Below are 19970 nucleotides of genomic sequence, written 5' to 3' on the forward strand. Positions count from 1 at the left end.
TGAAGATTCCGTTTGCTGTAGGTGCACCAATAGGCTGTTGAGGGATTAAATAAAACTCCCAAATGTAGACAAGAGAGGACGCTATGGAGCATTAAGATTTTAAAGTAACTTTCACAATAGCTCAAAGGCAATTTAAAGACAGAACTGTGGTTATGAAATCATGCTCATAAATGGTGTAGTATAAATGCATTAAAATATACATAATTCAAAGCTAATTACACAATTAAACACAAACCAACCCAGCTAAAAGTGAAAGTTTTATTTAATAAATATAATTTCCATGAACTATTTAAAAACAACTTCACTAACAGAACTGTACATTTAACCCCCTGTATTAACTCTGCTGTCAAGCAGAACATTAGAGGCAGCACAGTGTTTGTGGTCTGAAATTTTTTGTACTAATTATCGCTAGTTTCCAGTTGTTAATGCCCATTACTGTCTAACCGCAGCAATCGCAACACAGCAGCTAGTACTTCTTGCGTGAGTATCATTCAAGTTTTCCCCCCCAAAACAAGCAGCACTTGATCATGCTTTTCTTAAGGGGGGGGGGGGAGAGTTTATTCACTGTTTCTACATGTGCATAAGAATTGAAGCATTTAATGGGACCATAATTAAGCATTTTTCTTAAAAATATACTCTTTGGTGTAGTAATGACATTTTATTTATACCTGAAAGTCTCATTTTTAAAGTATTCTGCACGTATATATTTAAGAAGCATGGGCAACGTATTACGATTTATCCCACGGCCAAGATAAGAAAAATACAATCAACCAGGCTCCTTTGACGTACGAAACAATTTCCTTTAAAAATGTTGACTATAAAGAATGGTATTTGCTATTACATTAGATCATGTTTAGACACATTTAAAAAGAGTCTTAAATAATTCTGTGTTACAATTAGCAATATTTTTAGGGTGCTCTCAAATACCTTTTTGTACTATATAATCAGATGCCTTTTTGCCCCAAGCCCGTCAGACTTTATTTAAGTTCCATGCATTTATACATACTGGAAACAAACAAACAAACGTCATGTCTATGGTAATGTCAATTGTCTACAATTACTGCAAAACCACTTGCATTATACCATGGTAATAGCTAGAGCTAGGTGAATATTTCAAGGAAGTGATGGAGAACATGCTAGTGAAAAGCATGGATTAATGTGGATAGCACCTGGGGTGTATTTTTCATTTGACTGCCTTTGCAATCTGTATGAATGATATTTAGCTGCAGGAATGTTTCCGTGGAAAATGAAGAGACTTGCAAGTACTTTTGTGAATGTGTTTGCGAGAAGATCAGTGGCAGTTGTTTTCACACAGCTATATTAAAATCTCCAATTTCCCTTTCCCTGTTCATGAAAGTTAAGTAACCCAAAAAAGGGAGAAGAAACCAGATAAGTGACTGAGGTGATAAATCACACACCTTAGAAAACAAACAGTAGAAGCAAGGAATTTGCAAACCAGCCGTAGACTGAAATGTTTGCATAAAACACTAATCTGTAAATTGTCTGTCCGTAGATAATTTGTGACGGGAAAAGGGATAACTTAGTCAACTTTTTCATTATGAATGGATCACCCAACTCTAGGAATGTAACTCCATTAGAAACTATGGTGATCATACGATAATGCAGTAACAATTAGTTACTATGGGTTAACTTCTGTTAAATAGCCACATTACTACTGTATATTGTAAAATGAGAAACTAATATAGCAAGATAGAGGATTCTCCTGAACAAATGATTTTGGTAGCATACATGGTAAGTAATTCTGAATACTGCACTTCACAAATACAACTGGAGTACATAAAGCCTAATCTTAAAAGAGAGTTTGTCAGCCAATCAAAATTTCTATGGACTATCCTTGTTTACCAATAGCTTTATGATGCGAGATTTCTCGTACTAGAAATGAGACTTTTCACACACACAACAGTTTTATCCGATTGTAAAAATAAGGGTTTGAAAGAATTACCAATTATTTCTACTAAGGAGTGACAGTTGGGTCGTTTGTATTGTAAATTGTGTAATCGGTTTTAAATAACCATTTTCCACCAGCAAATGAGATCATTTTGAAACGATAAAGTTTTCAACATTTCCTCTCTTCACTTATGTGGCCTCCCTCTATAATATTATATTTAAATGGGTATTTTAAGTAATATTTATATTTTAGCTTGAAGTGTTTTTAATGTAAGCAGACTTTTATGTCATTTCCAGTTCCCAGTCTCTACACGGTATGCTTTAGACACCAAATGTTGCATGAAAGAATATATGCTCTTGAAAAATTGACTTTTTCCTATACCAGGTATTAAGATTCGCTGAGAATTCTATCTAGTTTTAAAAGGTGGCTATGGAAGTGCTCTCTTCCATCCAGGATATCAAAAATACTGCACAGTAAAATAAGAATGAAAATAATATCACTTGTGTTACTGTGAGTTAAGAATGTTTGGAGCAGCCTTTATTGCACTAAAAGGAAAATCCAGAAGGAATCCTTTGCATGTGCCTTCATTTTGTGGATTTCAAGAGTAAAGGTAACTCTACACACATCTCTATACTGTACATTCTTTTTCCTCATGTTCTCAATCAGAAAGATCAATAGTTACAGTTGGATAATTGAAGACGACAGACTTGGTTAACTTCGCTTTGTGAAAAATTCCACATACTAGCGAATCTAGAACTAGCATATCGCATATACTGTAACAGTTAGAGGTATATACAAAAACAACTTTTCTTGAGTAAAACCAATTCTATATTATTTGTGGTACATTACAAAATATTGTTGTTTTTCCTCCTAAGCATTCATTAGATAAAAATTCTGTATTCTATGCAAACCAATTACATATTTCCATTAATGAGAAATAAGCATTACTGAAATTTTTTTTCTCCAAATAGAGAAGTGTACCTGGGGTAGACATATAAATTCTTAAGCTCTTCCTGAATTGCTTAAATACATATTTCTTCAGTAACCTTAGACACACTGATAAGGGAGGGGAAGCAGGAAGAGGTGGAAGGTTTAATAAACCATAATGGAGGTAAATTACTCTTCAAATATAAACATTTTGCTTGCTTGGCACAAATGTATTCAACCTTTTATTCATACCACAAAAGTCAAAACATTATATGTGTGGTATGGAATTGTTGTAAATGCTTGGAGCAGGGTTATTTTTCAAAGCATTCCCCCCCCCCCTTTTTTTTTTTAATAAAACCATTTACCATAATTTAGATTTCAAAACATGACATACTAATCACAAGAACTAATGAAAAACTATATGGCAACACTGAAAACCATTGAGGGCTGGCTAAGGAATGAATGACCTTGACAGACACGGCTACTTTTGAGAAGTGAAGCAGAATGGCTTAACACACAAAGGTAACAGTTGCAAACAACAGATACCTGAGGAGAAGTTGTTTAGAAAATGTGGCCTAAGATTATTTCACAGATAACCATGGCATAAATTTTTTGTGCGTCTCAGGAACAGAAACCACTGACAAAACCCGTGCTAGTATTTAACTCAGACTTCCAAGTATATGTATACAATTGAATATTGATAAATCCGCCAGTTGCTAAAGAATTTAAACTAATTTTTAACGGTTAAGTTTCTAGTCTTTATTGTTGCAAAAATGAAGATTCAAGATGTGAACCAAAATGCTGCATTGCTGGGAAAGCCATAAACAGCAGCAGAGATAGGCACTGGAGTTAGCAGTGAGGATGACCCAAAAATCTGAGAACAGCAGTGGAAACATCTTAACACTTCCTCCCCTATAGTTCACAGAATCCAGGAAAGCTGGGGAGGAGGAGAATAATGGAGACCAATCTCTCTCTTGCAGCAGCCCATGCCCCATAGTGTAGAGGGCTTCCAAGGCTGTGTCTACACTATGAAAAAAAAAAATCAATCATGTAATTCACTGCTAATGCAGCTGAACAGGTGATAGCAATAATGGAAGCTGTAGTGTAGACAGGGGCAGGCACTTAGATCATTGTGTTGTCCACCTTACACACAGGCCCCCCCGACAGCAATTTCAGGCCCCAGGGCAGAACGGTCAATAGGCCCCCAGGCCTGGTGGGGTGTCACCATATGGGCGCGGAGCCGGACCATGTGCGGCAGCTGGTGCACACATGCACAAGCCGCGGTCTGCCTGACATTTGGGTGGTGCTGTGTCTGGGCTGGCTGGGGCCCAGCGAGCTGCCGGGCACGCTCTTCCAGCATGGCCAGGGCTTCCACATGCTCGCCAACCTTCGCCGGTACCACCCTGCACACATCTAGGAGCCCTGTGGCCCACTGGGTCAATTGCCCCCTTCCCCCCCCACCTGCCTACACACCTTGTCTACACTACCTTGGATTAGGTAAGAAAGTCTGTGCCCACTGCCTATGCTACAGCATTCGCCTTTGCCACCGCTGGTAGATCATTACAGGTCTGAGTTTTGCCAGTGTGGATGCAGCTTTCCAACACCTCCTTCTCCTTTTCAGGGGGGCAGAAATTTTGTTTATGGGACTTAGCAGCCAGAGGCTGATTTAAAACAGGGGTTCTCAACCTTTTTCTTGCTGAGGCCCCCCTCAACATGCTATGAAAATGCCAGCGCCTGGTGGGGGTGGGAGCACAGGGCTCTAGGCCAGTGGGGGACCCTGGGGCATGGGCATAGTTGTACTTCTATACGGGGGGTGGGGGGGACAAGGGCTGGCAGGGCTTGAGCCAGCTCCGCACAGCATTGTCCTGTGCCACCTCCACCCCCAACTCCCTCAGGAGGCCACCCAGCCTGTCTGGGCTGTGGGGGGACGGAAACAAAAAATATAACTCAAAGGGGGGACTCCGTTCAAAAGTTTGAAAATCGCTTAGGGTGCAGGGAGGGGGTAGCTAGGGGCTGTGTTTGGGCAGGGGATAGCTCAGGGTGCAGGCAGGGGGATAGCTAAAGGCTGTGTATGGGCACAAGGGGCTCCCAGTGCAGCTCCCAGGTTAAGCCGGGGGTGGGGAGAGTGCACAGGGGCTCCCAGCTTCAGCCCTGCCACTGCTCCTGGGTTCTGGGGGGAGGTTTGCGAGCCTCAGCCCTGCGTCGCTCCTGGCTTCAGTGCTGGGGCCCAGGGCACCAGGTTTCTAGCAACATCCTATTGAGAAGTATCCCGTGTATCTCACTGATGGATACCCTGCATCTTTCTTCTTTGTATCTCTCTACTGCCAGTAGATTCAGTCCTACTGCTAGTCTCTCTCTCTCTCTCTCTCTCTCACACGCACACACACACGTATTCACAAAAATTCCTACCCAACCCAAGAACTCAGACACATTTATAGCAGAAAATGTAGCTGCAAAATTTATAATTCTGTCCAAAGTAGCATCTGTGCACTTTGTTTTTATTGAGATAATTGTATATCAAACCATTGCCATCAATGTGTCAGATCCTTCAGATATATGAAGATAATGCTTAATTAAATCTTGAAAGTACAGTATGAACAAATATAAATATATTAAAAATAAAACATGCAACCCCGCAACAATGTTAAAAGGATTAAACCCTTTAAATTTTCAATACGTATGCTAGCGAGACAACTGTACAATCCATTCAACATGTTTTCCACCTATTTTTCCATGTCAGGATCAATAATAGTTATTAAAACATGTAGGATGTAATGGTTATGGACGAGAATGACTGGCTCTTAAATATTACCTGTAAAGAACATGAGATTCTTATTATACCTGAAGGGTGCACAATGCTATGCTTTTGTCACCACTTTGAAAAGGGCTATGTCATATTTTACTAGTATATTGCCATTTGTACACCAGTACAGATATGCGGATGGTATTTCCATCTCTTAACAGCTAATTCACCAGCTCAGGTTTTTTTTAAAGTGATATATTAATTAATTGACTTGCCCAGGGAAAAAACAAGAGTTTTGTTTATTTGTAAACTAAGAAGTTAGCATAACAAGAAGCTTCAATACAAATTTAGAATTAAAAAATTTTCTTCCCCCCAAGGGGGGGGGGGGAAATCAGCTTAATTTACAAAATCAGACTTCAAAATAAGTTCATACCTTCAAATCAATTACTTGGGAACAGAAACATTTGGTCATTGCCTCACCTTGAGATTTCAAATAAAATGTCAAACACAGGATTCCAACGTGTTAGCACGAAGAGGAAATGGGCAGAGAAAAAGCATACAAATATTTGGTTATAAGATTAGAAAAATGTAGTGGAAGAGATTATCCTTCACATGTATGTTTTGCTATGCTACAAGACAGACCACGAGGTTTGTATTTAGATGTTTTTGTTGTGCTAGCACATTTTCTAGGACAGAGGATACAGCACTGAACTCATGCATAACCTATTATAAATATGTAAGCACCATATGGCTTCCACCAGGCACTAACAAATGCTCGTTAACAAGTGGGTGAGTCCATTGTGGAGAGAGTCAAGATGCTTCTGTCGTTGGTATAGTAGGGATCCGATGAGCTCCATGATCTACAGTAACAATAAAAGAAAAGTTTGGCTGACTAGGAACCTATAATTTTAGGTGAGAGGAGAAAAGGTCTAAGAGCATAAAGCAAATTATTCCTTTCTTTAAAACTGTAGTCCGTTAATTCCATCCTGACACCCGCAATTCATTCAAACCCTCAAAAATATGCTGTAGCAACTATTTCTTGAATTTTCTGAACAGACTATTTATTTTAAAAATTCACTATACCATGACTAAAAAGATATTTAATCTGCTATAAATTTAAATTATATGGGGCTTCTAGGCTTTTTGAGGTAACTTCAATATTATATATGTAAATCAGGCAGAGTGAATACTACATTTTATTTTTGGCATAGTAAGATCATTCTAACAAATCCTCTCAGTACACAAATAGCTAATTGCAGTATGCTAATATATTGGTGTTTTATTTAAATATTTTAATACTGATGCTGTGAGCAACTTAACTTGGAACAAATTTCATCTAATAGTTTAACTATAGCCATTAAGATATATTTTACCATTGGCTGTACTAGATTTAAACTAAAATGTATGACAAGTGAAAAAAATATCCAAACTATCATTGCCTTTTGATCTACCAATGTTTTTCACCTAAGAGTAAGTTATTTCCCTAGATGAATAAATCCTATATATAGGCCACTGCTTTGGCAGGATTGTTAAAGTCAACATATTAGATTAAAAGTTGAAAATAAAGGGTAAGAAGGAAGAGGGCCATAAAGTGGAAACAATTTATGCTCCAAAGCCCACCTCTGTCAGAAATCTGCTGTTTCTCCAAAATAGTACACACATGTACCTTGACAAGTGTATTGGCTAATGACAGGTCCAGATCATTCAGTAATGGGTTCTACCATAAGAACTTATGTGTGATCCAGAATTTTTAATATTCTATTGGCTGATGAGTAGACAGACAGTTTAATGGAAGAGAGACAGACAGAAATGCATTTTACTGATTTGCAAGAAACATGCAATCTTTCAATTTTATTTTAAATGAATGAAACAATGAAAAATGTATTTTGATTATATTTTAAAAAACAATAAAACTGCAATACTTTATGCCAGTTGCCCTCTACTCCAAGCATTTGTACACCTTGAGATCAAAAGAAATGGCTCCCATCCAAAATTTGATAGCATGTCTAATTTCATATCCCATTATCATATTTGACAGAATATTAGGTGCACATATTGTATATAAACACAAGCTATCTATATCAACAGAATTGGAAAAGTGCTTTTCATTACAAAGCACTACAAAGCACTTTTACAAGCTACATATATACAGGTATCACTTAATTCATCAATGATATTCAGCTACCTCTGGGATGGAATAGAACAGTTGGTTCACACCACCAGTAACATTATACAATAGTTATTACATTCGAGATTGCATGCATCTTCTAAAAGACAATAGCTATTTAGTAAAATCTAAATTGCATTTGTACCCAAGCCTCATCTAAGCTTAATACTGAGCAGTAAATATATTTTGGGATTAAAAGTACTTAACTGTACCTTCAGTATTTCACAGCTGGTAGAACTGTTTTATGTGACTTACATAATTAGTATGTTCAACAAAAGTATTCAGCAACTTTCACGTACTGCAAGGGAAGTGAGGGGAAGAACGTAAATACATCCTCCAACCACTTTTAGACTAGATTTTAAAAAGAAATGCTAAAGGGAAGGAGCTGGAGTCACTCAGAAGACAAACAGGTAATAAATAAAGCAAGCAGATTCTTTTTCAGTTACTGTCATAAGGTGAAACTGAAAGGGCTGTGAAGAGCCACTTCAATATAAACCCTGGAGCTGCAGCAGCAACCATGGAACTCCTAAAGCCCTTTGACTAGCACCTAGATTGTTTTGCATAGTCATTTGTTTGAAGCCATGTTCATTCTAATGCTTTAACAACTCTCTTTCAGGCCCTAAAATTATTCAGACGGTACAGTCGTTAGGAAAAAAAGATGACAAGCGTTAACAGACAAGTAACCTGAGAAATAGCACAATATTGAAAAAGTGCTTTATATTCTGTCAAATATGATATTTTATTTTTATTATTAATAGATCTCACTGAAGGAGGAGGGAGGAAATTGTAAAAAAATCTAGATGCCTAGCAGAATGAAAAAATAATTATACCTACCTTTATGAGATCCTGCACAATAAACAAATTTTTGGCCAAAAACCGCATCACTTATTAGGTGACATCAGAACAAAGAAAGCAGCACAGAAAATAAAAGTTTCTAATTTGCAACACATAGTTTTCATTTGTTACAGAAGATAACAGTAAGTGAAAATATACCTAAAGGAACCACTACAGAAATGTTGATTTTAGACCAATTAAATGCTCATCTTGTAGTTTAAAAATTCTATTCAACTGTTTATTTTACACATCATGCCTGCTTACTATACAGCAAGAGTTTTGATTTAAAAAAATTTACTTGATCATAAACAGTTCCTTCTTATACACAAGATATTTTTGCATAATTATACCCTAGATTTATGGAAATAACTAACAAAATTTCATAAGCAAGCCAGAATAAAGAAGATGATTAGAATCACAGACACTGTGTTAACACAAGAATTTTAAAACTGAAAATGTACCACATACCAAGTCAACACCTAAAGGTAAAATCATAACTGACAATGCATGTCAGTATAAATTCCCCATAGAAGATTTTATTTTGTATGAATGATATCACATCCTTTAACTTGAAAAGAGACAGCTGTTCACATATTAAAGGAAACCCCATGTAAATGTGAGAGTGCAATTTTTTTCCAGGTTTGGCTTTTGAATAATGGAGGACTATGATATCATTCAGCAAAAGACAGACTATGATGTACAAAAGGTTTTTTATTTTTACCCCCAAATACCTCCATATTTGTTACCTAGTTCTCTGAGTTTTTTGAAATGGGGAGATGTGAAAGTGTTCACTTCAGTAGATCTCAAAATCACTTTCTAAATTTCTTTCACGGCTACGTTTGTTGCAAGATGTCAGCATTACTTGTTACAAATATTTCTGATAATTCTTATGTTTTTCTTCCACCAATGTGTGTTTTAGTGTATGTAATTCAAGAAGATGTTTAGCACATATTTTTAAATGGCACCCATGATTTTGCTGACATTTTTGATACAAACAGAAAAATCCTTAAAACTAAGTCAACTTGAAGGCTTTGTTTTGTAAATTAGCTGGTTTCTAGAAATAGAGTATAAAAGTTATATTACAAAAAAATATTTAATTTTAGTAACCACCAATGGATGAAAAGTCTAAAGACTTTCCTTTTAATGATGGAGTTATTGTCTGGGGGAAATACGACCATTTTGTATATCTTTAGAAGTAACTCAAGCTAATCTAGGACTATTTTGGAGGACATACATTAAGTATCAAAGGAAAAGCCTTTTGACTTTACAAACAACACTTGATTTGTGAAGGCAAAAAGCTGGATCAGGAAAACAATCAGCACAGTGAGGTTTGTTCTTCTAAACAGAAGGATGTACAAACCCAGAGAAAATACCATATATACACAACACAAGATCTCATACTAGAAAGACCAAACAAAAAGTTTGAAGAGAGTTCTGTTTCTTGAAAAAACATTTTCTTCCTTTTCCTAACGAAAGCACTCCCAGTAAGCAAGAAATGGATCTTTTAGGATCAAAAAAGCCTATAAAGAATAACATTTCCTGTTTAATTACGCAAAACCTGCAACTGGTTTGCTAGACATCAATAGCTGCAGGCTCATCAGGTTCCAGTTTATAGGAGAATCGTCTGCAGCAAAGGCTATTGAGAGAAATTCCACACCTGCTGACCCGGGTTGGACTACATCTTCCCATTAGTCGTTCCAACATTCTTCTAACAGATGCGCATGCTGTTTCCCCATCTGAGAAGCAGCACATGGAGTCCAAGCAGTTGATACCTGAACCTGTCTCAGTAAGCTGGAGTGAAAAAAGAGAGAAGAATTAGTATTTGTGGATTCTTGTGACAAAAGTGTCCTGCTATCACAGGCAATGCTTAAATAAGGCTAGATTTTAAATTTCAATAGTGTTAATAGAATATGTTTCTATTTTATAGGAAAATCATAATGATACCTTCGATTAGAAAGATTGCTTTCTCCATGTGAAACATACAGATGGAGATCTAGATGCTCTTCGGTGTGGCCAAGGTTTGAACAAATAAATGGCTTATTGAACAAATGGCAATTGTTTAACATTGACCCCACACAAGCACCCAGCAAATAAAAATATGTCCAGTTCCCACTACTGTTGTAACCTGGCTGGCAAATCATCTGCTATAATGCTCTACCTGTAATACGCTTATAGGGGCAGATCATCAGTTAGTAGAAACTGTCATAGCCACATTGACATCAATGGAACTATGACAATTTACACTAGCTCAAGATCTGTCCCCATTCAAAATATCTTCCCCCTCCCCAATAATAATTAAAAAAAGGGTTTAGAATAAGTGAGACTGGGGATGTGGCAACCTGCCTAAAAATAACAGTTTTAACAATTCAAAAAGAACTGCAGAACGCAGTTTTCTGAAGGAAGTCAGGTTCCATGACTCGCAATAGACTTACTATTTTAGGCTAACATTAAATCATGAACAAAAACGTCAGGAGTAAATTTTTCTACCTACCCTTCTTGTCTTATTTACATAACTCTGAAATTTTATCCCAGGTTACCATCTATGATGCCAGATAAACCTCCCTTTACAAAACCCAGTATATGGATTGGAATTTGGGAATGCCATTATTAAAGCTTGTGATACAGAGTTGAATTAACCTCTCACTTTTGGAGGGGAAAGGTTGTCTACAGATTTTTATCTGAATTTAAACACAGAATTAACATCAATCATATTCACGTAAGAATAAGGAAAAGCTGAACGTTAGTATAACTATGAATGAACACAACAAGGTTTATTAGTATGCGTAAAACAGACTAAAATAAACTGAAAGAGGTTATACTGAGAGTTTAGGAAGATGTTTTTATTACAAATCACCTATTAACAAATTCCTTCATACTACACTTCATCCGAGTATTTTTCCACTGCAGCACACATAAAATTCCAAATATTTAGCACTGCAGAAAAACTGGAGCGAGAGTATTTTGAATGCATTTCAGCTTACCTCTCCCTTCTAAAAGGGTACACAAATCTATTGAGGGTGGTGATGGGGGAAGCTACCTACATAACCCAAATTAAACTATTTGTTAAGCAGTTATACAAATTCAGTGAGGGGGGAAGAACACATTAACTGTATTAGTCACTTAACATCACAGATGCAATGCAATGAGATGAATAATATACAGAAGTGTACCTCCTGACTGGACGATATGTATCGGTTATTCTGAGGCTCCAAAAATTTCAAAAAGGACATTCAAATATTTACAAATTTATGTTGCTCACTTTAGATATAGAAATTAACAGAAGTTAGCAGGAGTTGAGGACAGAGAACCTCTCAGAAGGTGCTTCAGTAAATCACAGGAGAGGGGCTTTAAAAAGTCTCATGAAAGAGATTAAGAGCTGAGATTTCTACTTATAATTGGCTCAAAGTTAAAGGCAAATTGTCTCTCTCATAGAAATTATTGGAAAACATTATATACTATCTGATCACACATGAAAGAGCTCCATTATTACTTATTCATGCATGATACATGTCCCTTTTCTCACTACACTCATGGAGGCATAGGTACCTATATTTTTGTCTTAGTCTCTCCGGAAACAGGTCTTTTATTAGCAATAGATTCATATAACCCCTAATTTTGGGTCAGTGGCAAGCTAACTTCACATTCTATAATCTTGATCTTTATATACAGAATTGATTCTTCCCTTAATATATACTGTATGAAGCAGAACCTGGCCTCTGCGGTATTCTGGGGCCATAAAGTTGACTTCACCAATCAGCTGAGGGAATATCCAGGTGGTGCAGAGCTATGGCCTCCTTAGCCCCTGGCAGAGGGTGCATGTTGGGGAAGTAGTCAGGGTGCAAATGCGCTCTAATGATCCCTAGCTGGCATAATGGCTGGGTATCACTGGAGAATGTTACAAGCTGACACAAAGATGGAGTAGCCAAGCGGCTGCACAAATTTGCACTTGTGGGATGAAACAGTTGGCACCAGAATTTGGTAGGAAGGGTTGTATAAAAGGTGCATAAAACTATCTTGGTCTCCCTCAATGCCAGAATCCTATGCTCTGTCTGTGCAATCTTTAATGTATAATGCACCCGTATTTCTGAACTGCCTATAATATCTATAAAAAAAAGCAATGACTGCAATGGAAAGGGGGGATTTTTGAAAAACAGGCAAAAATAAAATAAAAAAAATCTACTTAAGATGAAAATATTTGATTTCTAATGAGCTTAAAATCAATTTTGCCTTCAGTTTCTGTGAAATACAATAGTGGCTTAATAAGGAGTCAATGTTTTACCATGACTTAAAAGGGTTAATACCACCTATTTGAAAATAGTGACCTTCCAAAATCCGGTATGTAGATAAATGCGAAGAATTAATATTTGCTATTTTAAATCCACAGACCTCCCACTTTAAAGACTAAAAACTGAGTGGAAGCATTATAAGTAGTACTTCCAGAGTAAACTGTGAACATCAGAGATCTCTTTGCAATCCCAAATCCACACCTTCCTTATGTCAGCTGTACCAACTAGCTCTTAGTAACATCAAAAGTAATATTAGGAGAGTGTAAAGGAGACAATAGAAAAAGAAACTCAATATGATGGCACTGGCTGCCTGGTTTAGGATCCATTCTCTTTATATCCCTTTCCTGAATAAGGATTTTAACTTTAATACAGAATGTCCCCTCACTGCCTATATCTCCTCTAGCCTTCCTCTCCAATTTTATATCTGTGCAAAATTTGATCATAGTTGGGTGTGACACCAAACTAAGACCTGACAAAAACAGGTAAGATAACAATGCAGAATGCTGTGAGGTGGACAGTACTGAGCACAGATAGTTTTAAAACAAAAAAGTCTCTGGCAATCCTAAGTGTATCCCTGACTGGGCTGCAACTGGCAGGAAGAGCCATTGCTTAAAGATTGACATATGCAGAGAAAAAACTGAGAACACTAATCTCTGGGCTGCAAAGAAGTTTTGAAAAGGTATGGTTTAGGGCTAAGGATCTTAAATCATTGTAATGCAAATGTTTTCCAGGGGAATGGATAACTTTAATGGAATGAATCAAGAAAAAAATTAAATACTATGTATTACAATTAGTGATTCAATCCGTTAAGCCCAAACAAAAAACATGCCATCATGTAAGTTTCCTTGTAAATATCACAAGTATGGGAATTTCAAAGATGATTCCAAGACTGACTATACATAAGGGTACAGTGGGAGTACTACCTAGTGAATGCAAGCACTGTCCTGCTGGCTAGATGGATCAGCTAGCAGTTGCCTATTGTCCTCCCCTCTGTGCCTGCTTTCAGCAAAGTCATATGCTGAGCTGACTGAACCCTTATCCTCTTCCATCTAGAAGGACAGAAAAGCAACAAATCTTATAAAACACCACAATCAGTTTAATTCAAAACAGTAATCTTTAAACCAATCTTTAATCTACTGACTTGTTCTTGATAGAACAGTGCACATTTGCTTATGCAGGAAGAGATGATCACTTTCTCAAGTTATCAAAGTTATACAAATCACAAAATTATTTATTGATGCACATCAGCGTTACCACAGGAGTATAGTTTGTCAACAAATTAAAGGCTTACAAAGAATGTAGATGAGTAATTTTCAATTCTGACCCCTTCCTCCCCCAAATAAAGGTCTAAAACTAGCGCTTTTGTCCAAAGGGTCTTTCCAATTCTTTTCCCATTTTGTTGGGTCTTCTGTATGCCAAATGACACCTGCAGGTTTTAGTTCAACAAAGCACTTATATCTCATTGAAGCATATGCTTATGTGCTCTGCTAAAAAGAAATGGATTTAAGTATGTGCTTAAAGTTAAGCAAATGCTTAAGCAGTGCTTCGCTGAAGCCAGGCCGTAGATACCAATATAATCTATGCTATGTAAATAGCTAAAATAGATTATGAGATGGTTATTGCAACACCACAATGAAGCTTTAAAGTAGGTTCCCATTATGAGCCCCATTTTTACCTTCTCCTAGTCACCCCAACAAGAGACTGATTCCCCTGAAATTTCAAATGCCACATCTCATCCTTGGTTAGTTTTTCTAGAAAGTTTTGCAAAATTTAGAAAAAAGACATTTTGAAGTTTGCCAGGGAGACTTTTGAAATGCCACTTTAAAAAATAAATAAATAAAAAAAATTTCCTAAGCTTTTTGCTCAGTTGTACCTCCAAAATGATGGTCTACAAACACCAAATAATTTTTGTTATTTGTATTGTGGCAGCCCACAGGGGCCCCAGTCATGGATCAGGGCCCAACTGTGGTAGGCCTCGTACAAACAAAAAACAAAAAGATCGTCCCTGCCACCAAAGAGCATATAATCTAAGTTTGTCATGCTAAGAAGAGATGCTGTGGTGACCCTTAGTGTGTGTGTGGCGGGGCACTGAAGGGTGAGGAAAAGGCTGGTTTACCAGTGGAATTACAACATATATACAATATGTACAATACAAATTTAATAGAAATTGACCTGCTCCTGGCCCCAGGCTTTGCTGCAGCAGCTACTGACCAGAGGCAGACATAATGGTGAATACAAAAACAAGGATCAGACAGGAGTCAGAAAAACAGTAGCAGTTCAGGTCATTAAAACCTGAGGCTACAGAGGCATACTCTTGTAGTCTTGCAATGGAGGGCTTTAGGAAAGGTAGAAGTGCATGGAGATAGGGGAGAAAACAAGGGGCAACAGCAAAATTGTTTGAGGAGGGTGGGGACAGAGTCATGGAAGGACAGAGCTTTATCCACATTAATAAAAAGTGTTAACATTTAATTCCTAGATTTAAAACTTCACGCATTAGCATTCCGTGTGGATAAAAAAGTCTTTCCTGTCCCTTAGATTCCTCTTCTGCTGTACAAAATCTTAATTTGCCACCCAACTAGAATGTCCCCACTACACACAATTTTCATGTACAGGGTGAAGTCTATAGGAGAGAAGCCACATAGAAGAACTCTTAAGACCTGCTGATGCCTGCGCTACTCATATGGACCATATATACTAACTTACTTTGAACTTTTGCCACCACATTCAAAACCTGATGGAAGGTAAGTGCCAACTTACCTTCCTTCAGAAGTTAATTTTGTACTGAATTTCAACAAGATTAACTCCCTATGATATTCAGAAATCTGAGTTGCAGACTTCCTGGTATTCCTGCTAGAGTGAGTCGTATTACAAGTACCATCACATGGTAATAACGGGAAAGAATGGAATTGTTATTTGAAATTTCTCTTTGTGGTGATGTCACTCACCCGGGCAGACGAACCACAGAGTCTGCAACTGAGATTTCTCAGGTTTTTAGGTGTTAACTGTGGCAATTCTTTGTTTAAAATATAGCATTCATTACCTTGGCATAAGTCACTTTACTCTCTTTTTCCCCTATTTTGAAGGATGTACATCCATTCCATCAATGTAGGTCACATGGATGTCCTAGTCCTGATTTACAGGCACCATCCCAGACTTAGACAATCAAATACTATATGAACAAAACTGTGTTTTTAATTTTTTGTTGCTGCAAAAGTTGTATAAGGCTGGGATGAAGGTTTGGCCCTTAATCTTTATTGCAAGCTAAAACATTTATTTTTGTGCATGTTTTATTCTTTCAAAATGTCAAATTGCAGTCCTATAGCATTGCACTCTCTGAGACTGAGTGCATTATAAAAGTTCCAGCATCTTAGTACTTTACCTAGACAACAGACAGGCAAACTTCAGTCTTTTTGAATATTTCATACAATTTACACCCAAATATCTTGAGACACAGACATCCATAATACATTGAAAATAAACATTCACTTGATAGATGCATTAAACTAAAGCAAGAGTCTTAGTTGATGCACAAATGTATATTTACACCCAAGCAAAAGACATGTTCTATGCTCTTATGGCACAAGCGAAAGCAAATTAAAACGGGCAAACAACTGGCAAGAAACTGCTGCCTAAAATACAAAGACCTTTCTGTTGTGGTCTTATGAAGCTGTATTTATCCAACATGCAGAAAGCACTGTTAATTTTGACTACACAAAGCAAGAGCACTGGAACCATGCTAGAAACTGTGGTTATTTTAAAAATGGATGCAAGAAAGACTAGAACTGTATTCTCCAAATTGAGCATCATGCTAGGGATTTTCTCCTATAAGACTGTCTAGTACATGCTACTTATGAGAAGCAATTGGCCTGAAAAAACACCGAGCAAAGCCAAGAAAGATGCCAAATAGAATGAATCTCCACTATAGATACTGCCTCTCATCCCACGTTAATATTCATGCCTCTTCCCATTTCTCTCAATGCTGGTTAGTTGACCTTCAACATGCATAAGAGTTGATGAGGAATTGTCCCTCCTACTCTACCTAATTCTGCTCAGCTGATTCCTTGCCCTGGATAATGGCTGCAGTGCAATGAACTCATCACTTAAAGCAACTCTGTTGGAGTACATCTATAAGTGGACAGAGAAGGGATGGAACATACAAGTCAGTAAGTAACAGTATTTTTCTAAGAGAAAGATACAGGACAGGATTTTAAAAGACATTCTGTTATTTACTGGAATATACTTCATACACAGAACACACATGAAATGGACACTTGCAAGATTGTTCCCGGCACCAACATCATTTATTTTTCACCGTTGCCATGTTTAAAAAGTTTCATAATGGGCGAAAAAAACCCTGGAAATACTTGGGGCATACTTCTCCAGCTGTCCTTAGACTCTCCTGACACTCCATTAATATTGTAATTTCTGCTGTTTACCAAAAGATGTATATTTTGACTGGGATTGTCCCCCCACAGTAGCCATTTCTTCCTATGTGATCCCACATAGAGTTATAAATGCAAAAGCTCAAAGCAATTACTTCCATGTCATTTGACAGAAGCCAGACACAGAATTATGATTTCATTGTAGTATCAGGCAGAAAATCCTGGAACATGGCAAAAAGTTATACACATGCAGAGTACACCGGGGGGGGAAGTCATGCTTGTCCCACTATGAAAGCCCAGTGTAAAGCCATACTACATATTTTGCTAAGTTTTTAATTAAATAGGCTTTCAAAATGCAGTAAAACTAAGAGTTTCTTATACAGTAGTTCCCGATTACAATACCTTAACATTTACATTTTAAGACAGCTTTCAGAAACAGTGTATATTATTTTTCAGCTATTTCTCTCATGCAGAAGTTTATCAGATCTTACATGACGTCTAAACAATTAACTACATGCAGAAAATAATTGGTCTTTGGGGAATGATTATTTTGATGATACTAGTATTTATAATTTCCAAAGTAAACTATTATCTCTGTTTAAAAAGATGGAGACAATCTGTTGACTCATTTTCAGAGTTACCAGGACAATTATTATCCCTTGCATACCAAGTTAAGAAAATGTACTTTAAGCTTGCTTATTTCTTCTCCCAGTGAAATATTTTAGAATTTAAAGGTGAAAGACAGCAGGTGATAAAAGCCCTACAGCTCCATTTTTAAAAATTTGTGATTACTGCATATAATCTATTTCCTTGTCCTGACCTAAAACTAGTTTTACTTTGCTGTATCACATAGAGTCTCAGTTATTGGGAGCTAAGTTGTTTTTAAAAGATGCAAGTACACAGGAATTAATTCAGCCACGTGTAAGATGCAGTTGTACTGAGAAAAGTGAGTTTACAATGGAAATGTGGAGTTCCACTTATTCTCTCAATAGCTTCCATACAAAATTTGCTTAGTTTTAAAAACAACAACACTTTTTCTAGTTGTCATCCCTACCAACTCAACGTGAGATCTGAAAGTCAAACCGGGTTATTTTCTTTGCTTTGAGATCCACAGTAAAAACATTCTGTAATTGGAATTTATTTAACAAACATAGTGATGTACAAACCTGAAAACAATCCCATACCGCACCGCTTTAATGATAATACAGCTAACTAAAATAAGTAGAAAAAAAAATGGTCACCCTTTTACTCATGTTTAGTTCCTTACTCCATAGTAACTCCCATTGATTTCATGATCTCAGACTAGTCCCAAGAACTTGCTCTTAAAGAGTGGCAAAATCTGAACCTTAGATTGCAACTGTTGAAAAAGGTGAGTATATGTATGAATGTATGCAGGAGAAAACCCATGAAATAGTAAGGTCCTGTTTTTGCAAATTTACTTTTCTGACTATAACTACACCTCTAAAGACACACATGCACACACACAAAAAGCAGCTAGTCAGTCATTAAGTTGTTACCACCATTAAAAATTACAGAACAGTTAATGGATTTTATTGCAAAGTTTAGCTGATGGTCTAATGCAGTTGATACCAGAGTTGGGGTTTCCCAGCAAGAGGTACTCCTGCAGAACGCAGTGGCACTAATGCAGATGCTGCCAAACTGCCCAGTACTAATGGAGAAAGAGAAATACAATGCACTAACCAAAACACATACCTAGACTATCACAGGAAAAATGTGAGATAGTATCATACTTCTCTCTTAGGTAACATGACAGGCCAGGCCCATAAGCATGCAATCACAATGGCAAAAAACATCTTACTGAAAGATTAAGTGAGATTAAAAATAGATTTATTATAATGAAAGGAAATCAGAAGCTACGAACTTCATAAGAGGAGAAAAAAGACATAAGCAGAAATCTATGGCTAGCTGAGTTAAGGAAAATAAGTTTTTTGTTTTGTTTTTTGTGTGTGTATAAAGTCTGTTAGGAACTAAAGGAATCCTGTAACAATGCAACTGGTGCATTACTAGATGGAAGTGGTAGAAGTGCCAATAATGCAGAAAGCAGAAGCGTTCAATAAATATTTCTGTTCTGTATTTGGGAAAAAGCCAGATGATGTTGTCATTTGCTGATGAAATATTTTCCATTCCAATAGTAACTGAAGTGGATGTTAAACAGCAGCTACTCAAGTCAGACATTTTAAAACCAGCAGGTCCAAATAACTTGTATCCAAGAGTTCTCTAGACCATTACGGTTGATTTTTATTAAGTCTTAGAATGCTGGCTACGTCTCACAGCACTGGAATAAAGTTAATGTGGTGCCAATATTTTAAAAGGGTCAATGCGACAGCCTGGATAACTATAGGCCTGTGACATCGATCCTAGACAAAATAATGGAGTGGCTGATACAGGACTTGATTAATCAAGAATTAAAGGAGGGCAATATAAATAATGCCAGTCAACACAGGTTTATTGAAAATAGATCTTGTCTAACGAACTTGATTTTTTTAATGAGATTACAAGTTTGGTTGATAAAGATAATAGTGCTCATGTAATATACTTAAACTTCTGTAAGGCATTTGACTTGGTATCGAGACATTTTGAGTAAGAAACCAGAATGATACCAAATCAACATGGAACAGATTAAATGGACTAAAAAACTGGCTAAGAAATGTCTCAAAAATGTAATTGTAAATAGAGAATCATCAACAAGTAGGTGTGAATC

The 19970-nt window shown here is 36.9% G+C and overlaps 1 protein-coding gene across 7 annotated transcripts in view; it reads right to left on the bottom strand.

The window, feature by feature from the left end:
* Positions 1 to 974: 974 nt before the first annotated feature.
* ATP11B (ATPase phospholipid transporting 11B (putative)) overlaps positions 975 to 19970 on the bottom strand; it is a 118819-nt gene continuing 99823 nt past the window's right edge. For 4 of the 7 annotated variants that reach the window (XM_073359282.2, XM_073359280.2, XM_073359278.2 and 1 more), the window contains one exon: positions 8805 to 10371. In XM_073359282.2, coding sequence (XP_073215383.1) covers positions 10153 to 10371 — 219 coding nt within the window. In that variant the 3' untranslated portion in view covers positions 8805 to 10152. Of the gene's footprint in view, positions 6440 to 8804; positions 10372 to 13789; positions 13916 to 19970 lie in introns of those variants that run through there. The other 3 variants (XM_073359281.2, XM_073359279.2, XM_073359283.1) reach the window with 2 other exon arrangements.

The sequence above is a fragment of the Lepidochelys kempii genome, chromosome 9, assembly GCF_965140285.1.
Source record: "Lepidochelys kempii isolate rLepKem1 chromosome 9, rLepKem1.hap1, whole genome shotgun sequence".
NCBI classification, from domain to species: Eukaryota; Metazoa; Chordata; order Testudines; family Cheloniidae; genus Lepidochelys; species Lepidochelys kempii.